This window comes from Rhyacophila brunnea, unplaced genomic scaffold (assembly GCF_057557595.1).
Source record: "Rhyacophila brunnea isolate RB1 unplaced genomic scaffold, BYU_Rbru_1.0 scaffold_22, whole genome shotgun sequence".
In the NCBI taxonomy this organism is placed as follows: Eukaryota; Metazoa; Arthropoda; class Insecta; order Trichoptera; family Rhyacophilidae; genus Rhyacophila; species Rhyacophila brunnea.
The window spans coordinates 879265-897308 of record NW_028232882.1 but is presented as its reverse complement, the minus strand read 5'-3'; the positions used below and the strand labels follow the sequence as shown (position 1 = coordinate 897308).

Below are 18044 nucleotides of genomic sequence, written 5' to 3'. Positions count from 1 at the left end.
CAATTCTGGGTTTGGACTACATAATGATATATTTGATATATCATTATTTCAATCTTAGGTGATAGGTATAATTATTCTAAGCCTATTCATCGAAGAATATTTCCTAAAAGTTAATTTATAACGGTTCTACAGCCCTTTCAAGTTACGGAGAAACACACCGTTTTTGTGAATGAAATATTTTCTGCCATGGATTTCACCATTCAAAATTTCTCATATGTGTGACGCCCGCAACGCACCCATACCATCAAACGGCGTTTCTCGCGCCCACTCTAGTAGGCGGTATTATTTATTTTACGTGGCGGATTGCTTTCGCTCCTGATTTTATTATTTTAATGCAGCTACTGGATTTAATACGAGGGTGGGTCAATAAGTCCTTAGAAAAGCCGACAGGTGGCGCGACTAGTACTGTAAGCGGTTTGTTTTCATGCAGCGACACTACCGATTCAGTATGCTGCGAAGTTTCAATCAGATTGGTCGGGTTGTTGTGTGTTTCTCGTACATTTAAAAAAAAAATTTGCTTGTGGAAAATGGAAAAATGGAAAATGGAGAAAATTGAGTTTAGAGCTGTTATTAAACATTTTAATATAAAAGGGTTAACAGCAAAGGAAATGAAAAATGAGTTGGATTTAGTTCACGGCATATCTGCTCCTTCACTTGCAACTATTTAACTGGTTAAATGAATTTAAACGTGGTCGTACATCAACAAAGGATGAACCACGCTCAGGACGTCCTGTAGAGGTGACTACACCAGAAATGATCAATAAAATCCACGGTATGGTGTTAAGAGACCGAAGATTAAAGTTGAGTGAGATAATTGAGGTTACAGGGATCTCAAAAGGTAGCGTCATTTCTATTTTACATGACAAATTGGGCATGAAAAAAATTTCTGCAAGATGGGTGCCGCGTTTGCTCACAGTCGACAATAAACGCAATAGGGTGGTGGCCTCTAAAGCCCTGTTGTCGCTCATGCAACGCAATCCGGATGAATTTTTTCGTCGCTTTGTGACTGTAGATGAAACATGGATACACCACTATACTCCCGAGACGAAAGAACAGTCAAAGCAGTGGATTGTGAAAGGCGAACCATGTCCAAAGAAGGCGAAAACCGTAAAATCAGCTGGTAAGGTTATGGCTACTGTATTTTGGGATGCACGTGGAATTATTTTCGTTGACTATTTGGAAAAAGGAAAAACAATAACGGGATTATTATGCATCTTTATTGGACCAGCTAAAAAACAAAATTGAAGAAAAACGGCCTCATTTAAACAGGAAAAAAATCCTCTTTCATCAGGACAATGCCCGTGTTCACACATGTTTACGATCAATGGCTAAAATTGAAGAATTGAAGTTCGAATTGGTCGACCACCCACCGTATTCGCCAGATTTAGCCCCCAGTGACTTTTTCCTTTTCCCAAACTTAAAAAAATGGCTAAGTGGACGTTTTTTTTCAAATGAAGAAGTCATCGATCGGACAAATGCTTATTTTGAGGACCTTCCGAAAACTTATTTTTCTGACGGTTTAAAAAACATTGAGAAACGTCTAACCAAGTGTGTTGAGCTCCAAGGAGATTATGTTGATAAATAAAAAAAAAATACAAAAATAAAAACTGTTTTAATGCTTTTTTCTAAGGAATTATTGACCCACCCTCGTATTTAATACTTTCTTCGATGATATTATGCTATATTTATATTACATTTTACTTACAACTCTCAATATTAACTACATACTAATTACGTTACTACCTTAATTCTAGTTTCTGTATTACAAATTCATATTATTAAATCCTTTAGTTAACATCTCATTTTCCTGGTACAATCTTCATACTGCATCTTTCATCCTGTTTACATATATTTACAGGGTTATTTAATTATACTAACATTTTTATACAATTATACATGGTTAAAATCTTATTTCCTAAATGATTATTTACATCAACTTTCATTCCTAAATTACTCCCTGTTTTTTCTACGGCCCGCATACCAGCGTCGATATACGAATCGTAGGACTTCATATGAAATAAAATCCTGACTAATCCTATTAAAATCCTATTAAGGAACTTGGTCACATGTTTTGTTAAGCTGCCGGTTTTGAGATCAGGTAACTCGTTTAAGCCTCTTCAAGTTGACCGGTAATAGACTAGTGTAGGGAGGTATTACTAACCTAACAAATAATCCAGTATACCGGCTATTTTCAAAATTTGTTTACCGCTGTCTTCCTGTAATGCGAGAAGAACCGTGTTTTATTTAGACATAAATTTTATCACAGTACTATATGACCCAAAGAGGTTGGACTTTAATATACGACCATATATTTTCGATTGATACGGCGAACTGCATACGTACAAATTTCCGGACACGTCACTTCCTGATGAAACATGATGTTTTTTATCACTGATTACTGGGATTCACTCTACTTGGAAATTTGGTGCACCACTCATAAAGAAGTTTAACTTCAATAAATGCTTCATTCAGTTTTTTTGGCTCTTCTGTCTGTAAAGATAGTAATTTTGTAGATAGGTCGTATTGCGAGAATGCCCATGATATTGCAACCAGTGTGAATAATTGATTGATGTTTATTTCAGTGAGAAGGACTCTTATGAAGTATGTGTAATGACCATGGATTCTATAACCGTCAATATTCAACTGATCGAGGATGATCTGGCCGTTTTGAAGGAGAGCTGTGACCGGGATGAACACAAGATTATAGAAATGACCGTAGATTGCAGTAAAGCGACACGTAACCAATCAGAAACATCTGGTATGTACAGTAAAATCTCGTTAATACGAATTCCATGGGACCGAAAATCGAAAAAAAATTCGAATTACAAAATATGAAATGTATGGGGAAAAATATTAAAATTTTGAAAAAAAAATATTTTTTGACTTTCATTAATTTTGTTTTTGATCATAGATGTGCCTACTAAATTCCCGATACAATTATTTCAAATTAAAATCTGTGCAAATACCATGTGTCATTAACCTTTTTACTCCCTCTTCTTGGTCGTGCACTCATGGCTGAGGATCGTGACCACATTTAAATTTTGCCATCCTTTGAGCGACCAAGACTTTCCATCCCTCTCGATCTTCCGCTTCTCTCAGGGCAGAATGGATGGTGCCCCCAGTCAGCTCTTTCACTTGGTCGCTCTATCGCGCAGACGCTCTTCCTCTGCTTCGCCTTCCCTGGAGGCTACCCAAAACTACCAGTCTCTCCAGGTTGTCCGGTCCGCGCCTGACAATATGTCCAAAAAACTGCAGAATTCTTCTCAGACATATCGTCGAGAGCCGTTCCTTTATCTTCAGTCCCTGGATGATTGACTGGTTCGTCCTGTGCTCCGTCCAAGAAATGCGAATCATTCGGCGCCAACAACACATCTCAAAGGCATCAATTGCCTTCCGTTCTCTTGCCTTCAGGGTTCACGACTCGACTCCGTATAGGAATATCGAGAACACTAATGTTTGCACAAGCATCATTTTTGTGGCAATCGAAATTCCCCGATCCTTCCATATAGTGGTAAGGCGTGTCATCGCACTTTTTGCAATTTGTGTGCGCCTTCTTATTTCCGCTTCGCATCCGCCCTTTCCACTGATGGTCGATCCAAGATATACAAACTCGTCGACTGTTTCGACGTTTTGGAGTGTACTTGGTGTTGGTAGAAGGTTGGCCCGATCAACAACCATTAACTTGGTTTTATTCCTATTAATAAGGAGGCCGTATTTGCGACTCTCTTCCTCTACCCGGTGTAGCAGCTCTGTGAGTTCCCTTTTATCAGCAGCGATTAGTGTGGTATCATCTGCGAATCTTAAGTTATTTATTTTCTGGCCACCAATTGTTATTCCGCCTTGCCAATGATCTAGGGCTCTTCGCATTATATGCTCTCCATATATATTGAATAACTGGGGAGATAAAACACATCCCTGACAAACTCCCTTCTCGGTTCGGAAACTTTCAGAAAACGCACTATTTACTCTCACCTTTGTGTGGCTATTGTTATATAAGTTTTTGATGAGACAGGTAAGGTGTGATGGAACTCCCATTTCCAGAAGTACCTTCCACATACAGTTCCATCTTACGCAGTCAAATGCCTTCTGGTAGTCAATAAAGCATAACATTATAGGGGTATTAAACTCGCTGCATTTTTCAATTAGTTGTCTGATGTTCAGAATTTGCTCTCGAGTTCCCTTCCCCATAACAAAACCTGCTTGTTCCTTGGGTATTTGTCGGTCGATGAAATGCTTCAGACGCCTGCTGATTATATGTAATAAGATCTTACTTGCATGTGGAATAAGTGAGATTATTCGATAGTTTTCACATTTACGTGAGGAACCTTTTTTGTGCAGGGGGATCAAAATTGACTCTGTCCAGTCCTTGGGCCATACACCACTTTTCCAGATCATGTTGCATAATTGATGTATGATTCTTTTTCCGTCATCATTGACCTTTTTTAATGCTTCTGCAGCTATGCCATCGCCACCTGGTGACTTGTGGGTTTTTAGTCTCTTTATCGCCTCTATCACTTCACTAAAAAGTATTTCAGGTTCTTGCTCATCGATATGTACGTCAACCACCTCATCATCCTCTTCTGTATCTCTGTATAGGGCTTCACAATATGTTTTCCACCTTGCCGTGACCCTATCCAACTCCATAAGTAGTGTATCGTCCTCTTCCTCGATGGCCCAGTTCATTTTCTTGAAATCTCCTGTGATTTCTTTCACTTTTTGGAAAAGATCGCGAGTTTCTACTCTGACAGCATGGGTTTCGATGTCTTCACACTTATTTCTGAGGAAAAGATTCTTGTCCCGCCGACAGAGTCGTTGACTGTTTAAAAAAAACAGAATGGAAAATAACACTTCTATTAATGGACAAATTAGGGAAAAAATATTTTTTCAATGTGAGAATACATTTTATTGCAAATATTTACTATTTTGAACAAGAAAATGGTATTTTACTGCGTTTTTTGCACATGGTTCATATTCTATGCACAGTTTTCGTCACATGAACCATTTTTAATACTAGCTATCAAAATATATCATTCAAAATTATTCAAATTTGATAACTAGGCACTAGTCTAGTGTCTAGTTAACAGAATTAAAATATGAGATTCTATTATCACAAAATTTATGTGAATGTTATGGACATACTATGCAATGGAATTGTGTAGTGATATGCAGAGGATATGACTGTTTTATTACAAAATAATTTATCAATTTTCTGTTTTGGCAAACATTTATTTGACTTCGGCTGAAAATGTTTTTTCCATCTTCCCATGAAGTTTAACACTTATTATTGGGTCATCACAACTCCCAGACTTACAGCACCAGCACCCATATTTACACAGTAAAAACATCCATGTAAAACATGTTGGCGGTGTAGCGGGAATCAAACCCGTAACCTTCAACTCAAAGTCGAGGCCTTCATTTAAATTTTCCCTCTTTCTTTAAGAATAAATTGTTATTCTTTAACAATATTGAAAGCATGAATATTAATCATTCTCTATTGTAAAAATAAACACAACTTCATTTTAATGTTATTTTTATTTCAAATCGTACATACCCCTCCATCAAACAAAATAATAACTATAAAAGACCAAAAAGGCCGCACAGAATTGTGTTTTTGCTAATTACTTTTCAAATGCAACCCAATGTTTACGGGCTCTTTTAATTAATTTTTTAATTAACGTTTTAATTTGCATTTGAAAAGCAATTAGCAAAAACACAATTTTCGGCGGCCCGTAAGCATTGGGTTAATACAGTTTTTATGTACCTGGGTAGCCATGTTTTGTTATTTTCAAAAGGACGTATCCAGGAGTATGTTTATTGGTATTATCAATAGAAACAAAATAATATTATTTTTCAAGGTCTATTTATTATCGATCTTAAGTGGTTTATGTTACAAATAGTAAATTGGTAGAACATTTAAAGTAAAATACGTTTTCGAATGCTGTCATCGTAATGGCCACTGAAACGTGTGTCATAATTTTCCTAATCGTCAAAATAATAATAAAAAAGTCTTTTGGGGCACAAAATCACGTATATGTTTTATGATATATGTATTTTTCAGATGGTTTGTGGTAAAATCTTTTTTTTTCATACTGCCACAATTCAACTATTCATAATAATTAATTGTTTGTTATATTTTTCTCTGTGATCTTTGACTTAATAGGTAGGTGATAAAGTTTTTACCTAACTTTATTGTATTAATTTATTGTTAAATGATAATTAGCTGCTTTCGTTGTCAGTGTGTATTTGATGAGTGCGCATAGTGCCTGACGATGCCGAAAAGCGAAACCAGGATCGCATAAAACGACTCAAATGAAATAGTACAAAACTTAAACCCATTAGAATTTAATATATTTAATGCCGAGTTGAATTGAATGTAATCACCTTAGGCATTTATTAGTAATTATTAAACTCAAGTAAAAAATATATTGAGGTAAGAACCTAGTTCATTGACTAATAAAAACAATATTACTCTTCACATCACAAGTGACAAGATTTATATGAATTGTGTATTGCCTGAACTCGTTGATCCTAGACTAACACGGTCGATGGATATAAGAAACCCTCAATATAATAATTATATTAGATGCTATCAATAGAAAAGAAAATAAAATTATAAAAAAAACAATTTATAATATTATTCTAATACATTACATACCGTTAAGCCTATACACTAATTAAGGAACCAACTATTAATTTTCTATACACTAATGTTCCGAAACTAGCTGAGCCAGCTGGTTCTCGCCAGTCTGTCTCGCTAGGTCTTGCAGACAGCTTTTCGTCATAATGACTTGGTGTTGGATTTTAATATAATTGTAAAGTATGTATAGACGGCGCCATAATTTTCCTTTCGGGGTGGATTTTTATCCACGTCAGACAGTTGAACATTTAGCTGATTTGTTAGTTTTATGATTTGCATGTCGTCACTGCCAATACAAATTTGGAGTCATATGCGTAGTCTATTCTGGAGTCAGGCCTTCACAATATCACCTGTCACCACTTCAGGCTGTTAGGCCTAGCAGAACAGCTGGCAATCGCCGATTGCTACCACTGTCATTTTAATTTTAATACAATATATGTGTAGGTATGTGCATTTAAATATGATAAATAATTATACATCTCATTCATTCGAATATACAGCAATATTATGTGATTATCATTAAAAGCGATCCAATATATCCAAATATTAATCTCTTTCGGGTCACATTTACATAATAGAAAAAGGTTAGTAGCATTAAAAACAAATTTAAACATTGTTTAGTTTCATTGTCTATAAAAAATAAATGCTTGCAGCCATAGAATAATATTTAAAAATCAAATTTTTAATTCAAAATTAACCTTAACCAATATAGTTTCCCGGTGCGGGACATTCATATTGAGACAAATGTTAATAAATAATAAAGCAATACATATTATATCTGAGAGGAATAGACCAATTCTGATAAAAACAGGAATTTATGAAACCTAAAAATGTGGAATCAGCTTAAAGAGGCCTTCATCCAGCAGTGGATTGATACAGGTTGATGACGATAATGACGATATAAATGAGTAGGTATATAAAATCACAAATTTAAAAAAAATGTAGCAGTTTATATGACTAAGAAGAGTAGAATTAGGTTGGGATAACCTTCATCAAGCAGTGGATTGATCTTGGTTGATGATGATAATGACAATATTATGAATGGGTAAATATAATATCAGCAATTTTGATAAATATAGCAATTCATATGTCTGACAAAAATACAAACAAATATAATATAAATAGATATAATATAATATCACCAATTTTGATAAATACAGCAATTCAAATGACATAAAGGAGTAGAATCAGGCTAGGGAGGCCTTTATCCAGCAGTGGATTGGTTCAGATCGATGATGATAAGGACGATAGAAATAGGTATAATATCACAAATTCGTTAAAACGAACCCTTCATCCAGCAGTGGATTGATGATGATGATGAAATTCAAGACTATCAAGAATACAATCAACGTAGAGAGGCCGTCATCCAGCAGTGGATTTATTAAGGCTCGTGATAATAATGCCATTATAAATATAGATAGGTAGATAGTATAATATCACTGATTTTGATAAATATAATAATTCATGTGTAAGTAAGGAGTAGAATAAGGCTGAGGAGGCCTTCATCCAGCAGTGGATAGGTCCAGATTGATGAAAGGATGGTAAAAATAGGTAGAAATTATACAATATCACAAATTTTGTTAACTATAAAAATTCGTATTAATTTATTTCATTGTTTGCAATGGCAACTTAATATGACTATAAATTGTAATCTATCAAAATTAGTAGCCTAGGTAATTATTCAATAAAAAAATAGTGCGTAAACAGCCACAAAGAAGTATTTAAAAAAAATCAGATTTGTTATTAATTAATAGAAAACTCATCTTACAATAAAAATGTCTTGATTGAAATTGATTATTTAACATGCTAATAGAAATGTCACATTTTTCGATTAATTCTGCAAATTCTAAATTTGAATTATGACACGTCAAATGAACTTGTTTTGCGAAAGAAAACAAATGACAATCTAAGTCTATTAGTTTGACAGATAAAAAGCAGTGACATGGTTTTAGATTATATTTTTGTAGTAATTAGTGAGGAAAGATGTATTTATTTCTTGTAGCACGCCAATGTGCTACTTACAGATTTGAATAGTTTGGTGGAATATTAATTCTGATTTGTGAAATATCGATTATATAAAAAGTATTAAGTGACAATATAATCAATTTGCCGTAGATGGCTAGCAAGATGCGAAAATGTATGGTGACGGATGTAAAACGCGATTTAAAAACGATATTATCTGTGATTGTGTCGAGTTATATCAAATTTGTGCCCGATTCAAATGGAAGTAGATTCGGGACTCTAAAAATTGAAGTGAATTCCTTTAATAATAAACAAAACGGTGTTTAAATAAAAAAGTTGACGTATTTTCCAAAATCTCTTAGGATAATAATATATAGGAGATCCTCCGCGGCGACCAAAACGTATTGCCGTCAAATACACGTTATTATAATAATGGTTTCTCAAATCTTAATTGTTGTGTACTAAATTTAAAAAAAATTATGGCTCGACAATAATATTCATTAAATTGTTTTCTTTTTTGAGTCATGTTTTTATAATTTAATATAAACGCAATAATAACAGAAATCTTTAATGCCATCTTGTGAATGTTTTCAACTTATAATTTTTAACGTTAGCTCATGAAAATTAATAAAATTCTATTTGTTTACACTATCGTGTTTTTTTGTATTCATACACATCGATATATATAATATACAAATTTGAAACACCTCAGGAACATACATACATAAGTATTGATTTTTTTTGAAAAATATTTGCACTGAATTTGAACCTACAATATGATAGGTTCAAGAAAAGGTGTCACTTCACAAATTCAGCATATCAATAATATGAGGTTCTTATTTGGAGGTATACTATTTTTATTCTTATAATTTATTCTACCTACTACAAAAATGTTTATAAAATTTGTTAGAAAAAAAAAATTATTAATTCAACACTTTTAAAACCTCTGATTGCGTATCTAACTACGCGAGACGCGGAGCGAGGGGATATGTGATTTTTTACTTTGATATCGCTTCGCTTATGGTTATTTTTTGTGGCGCTTACGTCAAATTTGATTCTTGCAAATGAACCCATACGCCTTAAAGCTCTTGCCAGTATTCGATTCCGATTTTGGTAATTACAACCAGTAGAAATTAGGATGATCTTATTATAGTTACGTGGCCTGGTCCCTAAATAGTTGATAATATAACTTGTGAACTCGTTGGAGGTCACACCTCCATCTGCTTTGTGCCACACGTAGGGAGTCACGTCCGCATTATTTAGGACATATAAGATGAAATTATGTAGGTGTAGTTTCTGTTTGTAGTAAACAGCAGATTAGGGCATAACATCACACTCCGCAAGTCCATTGTTAAAACTAATGTAGTCTCGCTGGTAGATTCTTTGGCAGTGTTCTTGGCCTTTTTAGCTTGCTCCTTTCGTGTTATGTGTTGGTCGTAAATTTCTTTCCCAAGAGTTTCACATTTAAATCCTACACAAATATCACATTGACCTTTGCGTGGATGGTGAATAGAAACTTTTTTAGCCTTTAAAACGTTGCTGGAAAAGTTTCTGTTCACAGTTAGGACATTGTTCTCTGTGCACAACATATTGAAGACTGATAGCATGTTTTGGGTTGATAAAAAAGACGATTCAACATATAGTCGTTTTGTTTGAGACCAACAATAATGACTTGGAACAACTGGCAGAAGATTTAGCCACTTTTTTACATTCTCCACATCTTCAGTTTGCTTGGCCACTCATTTATTTGTATTGTTGGGGGGAACATTTTCGCCGTCATTAATAATAATGTGTTGCCGATAACTCCATCTTGTGTTTGGTGCTTTGTGTGATGCTCAAAGTATTTATGAACATTTTGCGGCACACTTTATGTTTATCCCCGTCCTTGGTAAAAAGATATATACCGTGCTCTTGCTTCTTCTTCGTGATAGCTGTACTTTCACTGCGACGCTTTCTTACAGCACGTGTTGCTACAAAGCCCAGGAGATATGCTTTTTTCTCTGACCAAGTTTTCAACATCCAAAAATTGTGAAATGTGTGCAGGCGATCCTCTTCTGTTATTTTCTGACAACCTAAAGAATTTTTATATGCCACCTTGGGTAATTTGTGTGAACATCTTATTCCCATAGACTGCTTGCTTTGATTGGCTTTGTTGATATTTTCCGCAATGTTTTTTATAGCCGACATACCCTTTCCCCAAGACTCTCCTTTTTTTAATTTTCTGAACTACTGAAATATCAAAATCCATTGGTAAAGAAATATCCATATCACTTTGTGGGATCCACTCCTCCAGTTGATTCGCACAGCATATTTACATGAAAATACATCAAATTTATTTAATAAAATGTAATAACTTACCGCTAATTTATAAACCAAATGATCACAGATACTAAAACAGTGATATTAGGTGTGGTTTATATAGTTTTTCACTCCAAAAACAACTAGGACACGTACAAGTGAAATCATGATGTAAAATACGGACCATGTGATAGCCACGTATTAAATATGACGCATGTGCAGTAAGATCACATGGTTCATATTTAAATGCAAAGTTTTGAATGTTGGCACATAGTTTGTTTTCTATCTCCATTAATTTTTGTTATTATCACATGGTTCATATTTTACAAGGTAAAGAAAAAAAAAGAAAAAAAACTATATTTAACTCATTTTCGTAAAATCGTCACATAGACCATATTTGATGTGCATTGACGATATATCACATTAGATTATGAATTTTGTAATTTTTATGAACTGACAGAACTAACAATGAATGCCCACTGTTCTTATGGTGAAAAAATATGTAGATATATTATTATAATGGAATTTTGTGCATTGGAACTTATTTTTTTAAATAATTATACTTCATTCTCATATCAGTTAGTCTACTGTACCGAATTCTCTTGCGATTTTGTGAATTGAATAATAATTCTTGAATACCTTGACACTTACTATACCATTTTTTTTGATTTCTTTATAAAAATTCTATTTCATAGAAAAATAATATGTTTATTTTTTTTTCTGTTACAAAGTAAGAATAGATTATACTATAAAATTTGATATATCAATTATAAATAAAAAAATGTTGTCACACTTGTTTTGTAGTTCAAACATAGTTTTATCCGTTCATATAGATATATAGAGATTAATGTTTGTTTGTCCCGCATGCGTTCCTATACCATTCATCCGATTGCGATGAAACTTTGGTGAGATGTTGTGTGCAGACCTGCGAAGGTTTCTGAATTAGAAAAACCATCTTCTTCTTCATTCTATCTTCTTTTATTCGTATGGTTCCTATACCATTCATCCAATTGCGATGAAACTTTCGTCAGTTGTGCGCACACCCGCGAAGGTTTCTGAATTGGGAAAATCATCTTCTTTTTCTTCATTCTATCTTCAAGTACAACCATCTTCTTCTATTTGTATGCGTTCCATCCAATTGCGATGAAACATTGGTCAGTTGTTGTGCGCACACCCGCGAAGGTTTCTGAATTAGTACAACCATCTTCTTCTTCTATTCGTATACGTTCCTATACCATTCATCCGATTGTAATGAACCTTTGGTCAGTTGTTGTTCGCACGCCCGCGAAGGTTTCTGAATTATAACAACTATCTTCTTCTATTCGTATGCATTCCTGTACCAAATTTGGAAAATCTATGCTTCTCAAATGGACAGCTGTATGTGGCCTGCTCACGCGTTGTAAAACCTTCTGATTTATTTGTGTACGCACCAGACGGAAAAACAAACAATATTGTGTATTCAAAAGCAATTCAAAAAACAGAATTAAAACACAAACACTTTATTTTATTGAGTGGCATTGCAACGCATGCCGGGTACTCGCTAGTAATTAATTAAAAACATATCAACCTTAATGGTGCCATCAAATAAGTCAATCGCATGATACACAGCATCATGAAACATCACATCTGTTCTGCGACGAGGTATCATGAAGACCGTAGTGTTACGAGTGATATTGGTGGTAGCATAGAAATTAATATTTGCCAGTATATACGGATTGTAAATGAACCCACGAAGAAGTAAAAAGAAATGCTTTAAAAGAGCAATCACTCTTCGGGTGGACAGGGATTGCATTAATAGCATACCCAGAAGAAAACGAGTCGGAAAAATTATTTTATTGTCTCTGTCATAAGGAAAGAATCCGTATGTCTTTAAGTAGAGAAATCTAAGAAATCTGATGTGGACTCGATCCAACTTAATTGTCTGGACAGACCTGTTAGGACTCCAAATTATGCTGGCATATTCAAGAATACTCAACAAAAATGATACGTATAATGTACGTAGCACTCGGACGTTTTTAAATGATCTTGTAACCCTCATAACAAAACCAAGCATTTGCTAGATCTAGTACTGATGTTAAGAATATGCTGATTGAAAGTAAACTTTGCATCCTACAATACACCCAAAACTTTTATCTCCGTTACCCTACTCAATATTATACCAGACAATTTGTATGGGAACAATAAGGTGTGCCTTGAACAACTGAATGAAATAATATTACATTTAGAGGTAGCAAATTCAAGTTTATTCAAAATAGACCATTGTGTGATAGCATCTCTAGATCAGACTGCATCATGGCACAGCATAATGGGGTCTCAACATAAACAGGTATACCACTACAATCAACCAAAATATACTTTTTGGCAAAAGTGGCGTATGTCCGTCTTTGATACTTCTTCTTCGATGGCGCAACAGCTCAAGTCGGGCCCTGGCCTCCTCCACCTCCAGCCGGAACGGTCCTCCGCACGTCTTTTCCAGTTCCTGATTTTTAGCAGCTGGTTGGCATCTTTTGTAATGTTACTTGTCCGTCTTTGATACTAGGCTACTCAAATAATATTGTTTGATTAATCGGTTACGTATGTATTTAAGTATGTAATTTAAATTTTTAATAAGACTTTATTATTCCGCATTATTTCTTTCACAAATACCATGTCGGTGACCTTACCACTTTATTTGTGACATGTTCAAATTGTGTATTTTCGATATAACCATCCCGTTTTTATACAGCAAAAAAATCAGAATTCTTTGGGAAACAAAAGTACATTTTGTACGAACAATTTTACAACAAACTTACCTACATATAATGTTGATTTTAAATATTTTTTTTTGTAAGAAATTCAATCACCTATTGAGTTTTGCTTAAAGGTAGCTGTCCTTTTGGAAGCTAAATACTAATTAAGGCGTATGGGTACCTATCATATTGTAGGCTCAAATTCAGTCCAAATATTTTTCAAAAAAAAAATCTAATATGTATGTTTCTGAGGTATTTCAAATATGTATATTATATAATTTTCCCACAGCAAATTCGGTGTATATGAATACAAAAAAACACGGAAGCATGAACAGATATAATTTTATTCATTTTCATGAGCTAACATTACAAATTATAAGTTTAAAACATTCACAAGATGGCATGAAAAAATTCTGTTATTGCGTTTTTATTAAATTATAAAATTATAATAACATGACTTAAAAACTATGCTTGCACTCAAAAAAGAAAGCAATTCAATGAATATTTGTCGAGACACGATTTTTTAAAATCTAGTACACAAAAATTAAGATTTAAGAAACCATATTATATCGTGCATTTGACAGCAGTACGTTTTGGTCGCCGCGGAGGATTTCGGAACATTAATGTATAGAAAATTAATAATTAATTCCTTAATTATTGTACGACAACATCTTCTTGGCTAAGCTTCTAGGCGCTGCTGTCTACTAAATGGGAGGAGCTTCTTAAGTTTATAATGGGATTCCGGGTAAAAATGGGCGGAGCATGTTAGTTCACAGTATTAACACGTAGCCAAAAAGATGTTGTCATACAATAGTATATACTCTTAACGGTATGTAATGTATTAGAATAACTATTGTAAATTGTTTATTTTATAATTTTATTTTCTTATCTATTAATAGCAGTGGCGATGCGCCTTTGAGAGCGCTGGAGCGGTGAACACCTACCCACTCAATTTATGCGAAAAGATTTTTTTTTTTAAATAAGTATTTCATTTATTAAAAGTGTTCTGATCTATTACCGTAGTCATTAATTCATATACAAAAACAAATTGTAATAAGTATGTGTTTTTAACCGGCTATTTTAAATATAATATACAATAATTCAGGGAATGGGACGATTTGGCACCGCGAACTGGCCTCCGCCGATTGGCCTCCGGTAATTGGCCGCCGGTACAATCGGACGCCGGCCCAATTGGACGCCGACCCAATTCGACGCCGACCCAACTGGCCTCCGGGAGATTGGACGCCGCACAGTTGAATTAAATGCGCAAAGGAATAGACGTACGTTACGATTTGTTGGAGTAAATAAGCAAGTCAGTTTAATATGCTTCTATCTTCTCAGTAGGTGTACCTTATACATTTCGCGCTTGACACATTTTTAATATAAATTGAGAAAAATTATTATGCCTGATGATGTTTATTAAAAGAAAATAATTCTTCTCTCGCTAAAACTTAAAGATGTGCATAATCAATTAATTTATTGTCTATACATGGGTACTTATTTATATTTACAACAAATATTTAAAATAATGTTACATGTTAGAATGAAAATTACATTATATTTCAGCGTTTTATCGACTTAATATAATAATAAAGCTTAAATATGTATATTATTATGCATAAATGCGTATTTTAAGATACGAGGGTGGGTCAATAATTCCTTAGAAAAAAGCATTAAAACAGTTTTTATTTTTGTATTTTTTTTTTATTTCTCAACATAATCTCCTTGGAGCTCAATACACTTGGTTAGACGTTTCTCAATTTTTTTTAAACCGTCAGAAAAATAAGTTTTCGGAAGGTCCTCAAAATAAGCATTTGTCCGATCGATGACTTCTTCATTTGAAAAAAAACGTTGTCCACTTAGCCATTTTTTTAAGTTTGGGAAAAGGAAAAAGTCACTGGGGGCTAAATCTGGCGAATACGGTGGGTGGTCGAGCAATTCTAACTTCAATTCTTCAATTTTAGCCATTGATCGTAAACATGTGTGAACACGGGCATTGTCCTGATGAAAGAGGATTTTTTTCCTGTTTAAATGAGGCCATTTTTCTTCAATTTCGTTTTTTAGCTGGTCCAATAAAGATGCATAATAACCCCCTGTTATTGTTTTTCCTTTTTCCAAATAGTCAACGAAAATAATTTCACGTGCATCCCAAAATACAGTAGCCATAACCTTATCAGCTGATTTTACGGTTTTCGCCTTCTTTGGACATGGTTTGTCTTCGCAATCCACTGCTTTGACTGTTCTTTCGTCTCGGGAGTATAGTAGTGTATCCATGTTTCATCTACAGTCACAAAGCGACGAAAAAATTCATCCGGATTGCGTTGCATGAGCGACAACAGGGCTTTAGAGGCCACCACCCTATTGCGTTTATTGTCGACTGTGAGCAAACGCGGCACCCATCTTGCAGAAATATTTTTCATGCCCAATTTGTCATGTAAAATAGAAATGACGCTACCTTTTGAGATCCCTGTAACCTCAATTATCTCACTCAACCTTAATCTTCGATCACTTAACACCATATCGTGGATTTTATTGATCATTTCTGGTGTAGTCACCTCTACAGGACGTCCTGAGCGTGGTTCATCCTTTGTTGATGTACGACCACGTTTAAATTCATTTAACCAGTTATAAATAGTTGCAAGTGAAGGAGCAGATATGCCGTGAACTAAATCCAACTCATTTTTTATTTCCTTTGCTGTTAACCCTTTTATATTAAAATGTTTAATAACAGCTCTAAACTCAATTTTCTCCATTTTCCATTTTTCCATTTTCCACAAGCAAATTTTTTTTTTAAATGTACGAAAAACACACCACAACCCGACCAATCTGATTGAAACTTCGCAGCATACTGAATCGGTAGTGCCGCTGCATGAAAACAAACCGCTTACAGTACTAGTCGCGCCACTTGTTGGCTTTTCTAAGGACTTATTGACCCACCCTCGTAGTATGAAATTACAAACAAAATATTAAGTAAGTTATCTGATAAGTATAAATGTTTCAGTAGTTTGATTGATAAACTACTTAGGTACTGGGTGCCGGACGAAATCCCGAAGGCCGAAATCCCGAATGCTGAAATCCCGAATGGCCGAAATCCCGAAAAATGAAAAAATACAAACATCAATAATTGCGCAATTTTTGCAAGAGAGACAAAAACCCATTTTTTGTGGAAATATAAAAAATGTAAAATGCAAACATCAATAATTGCGCAATCGTGAGCGCAATTTTTGTAAGAGGGACAAATCCCATTTTTTCGGAAAATGGGTTTTTCTGATTGCGCAATTTTTTTCAAGAGAGACCATTTTGTAGAACGAATGGATTTTGTGCATCTTACAACAATTGCGCAATTCACTATTGCGCAATTATTGATGTTTGTATTTTACATTTTTTTTATATTTCCACAAAAAATGGGTTTTGTGTCTCTTGCAAAAATTGCACAATTATTGATGTTTGTATTTTTTTTATTTTTCGGGATTTCGGCCTTCGGGATTCCGGCCATTCGGGATTTCAGCGTTCGGGATTTCGATATTCGGGATTTCGGCTTTCGGGATTTAGGCTTTCGGGATTTCGGCCTTCGAGATTTCGTCCGGCACCCAGTACCTAAGTAGTTTATCAATCAAACTACTAAAACATTTATACTTAGCAGATAACTTACTTAATATTTTGTTTGTAATTTCATACTATCTTAAAATACGCATTTATGCATAATAATATACATGTTTAAGCTTTATTATAATATTAAGTCGATGAAACGCTGAAATATAATGTAATTTTCATTCTAACATCTCACATTATTTTTAATATTTGTTGTAAATATAAATAAGTACCCATGTATGTATAGACAATAAATTAATTGATTATGCACATCTTTAAGTTTTAGCGAGAGAAGAATTATTTTCTTTTAATAAACATCATCAGGCATAATAATTTTTCTCAATTTATATTAAAAATGTGTCAAGCGCGAAATGTATAAGGTACACCTACTGAGAAGATAGAAGCATATTAAACTGACTTGCTTATTTACTCCAACAAATCGTAACGTACGTCTATTCCTTTGCACATTTAATTCAACTGTGCGGCGTCCAATCTCCCGGAGGCCAGTTGGGTCGGCGTCCAATTGGGCCGGCGTCCGATTGTACCGGCGGCCAATTACCGGAGGCCAATCGGCGGAGGCCAGTTCGCGGTGCCAAATCGTCCTAGACCCATAATTCACGCGTCGCGCTGGCATCGTCCGTGTGGTTTCGCTTTGTCAAATGCAATGCTATTCGGGAGTGAGGTCCTCGATCGCACAAGCAATCATGCCTTGTAATGAGAATGAGTGCGACAGCAATAATATTCGTCTGTAGGTGATAGCGTGAGATAGCAATACTTCTTCGAGTGCCACTCAATGTCGCCAAGGCGCGTTCCATACTCGAACCGTA

The 18044-nt window shown here is 34.6% G+C and overlaps 1 protein-coding gene across 2 annotated transcripts in view; it reads left to right on the top strand.

The window, feature by feature from the left end:
• The window catches only part of LOC147069917 (tudor domain-containing protein 1-like), a 79378-nt gene that overhangs the window by 21167 nt on the left and 40167 nt on the right, over positions 1 to 18044 (top strand). For both annotated transcript variants that reach the window (XM_085949594.1, XM_085949595.1), the window contains exon 9: positions 2583 to 2758. In XM_085949594.1, the coding sequence (XP_085805720.1) occupies positions 2583 to 2758 (176 nt within the window). The remainder of the gene's footprint in view (positions 1 to 2582; positions 2759 to 18044) is intronic.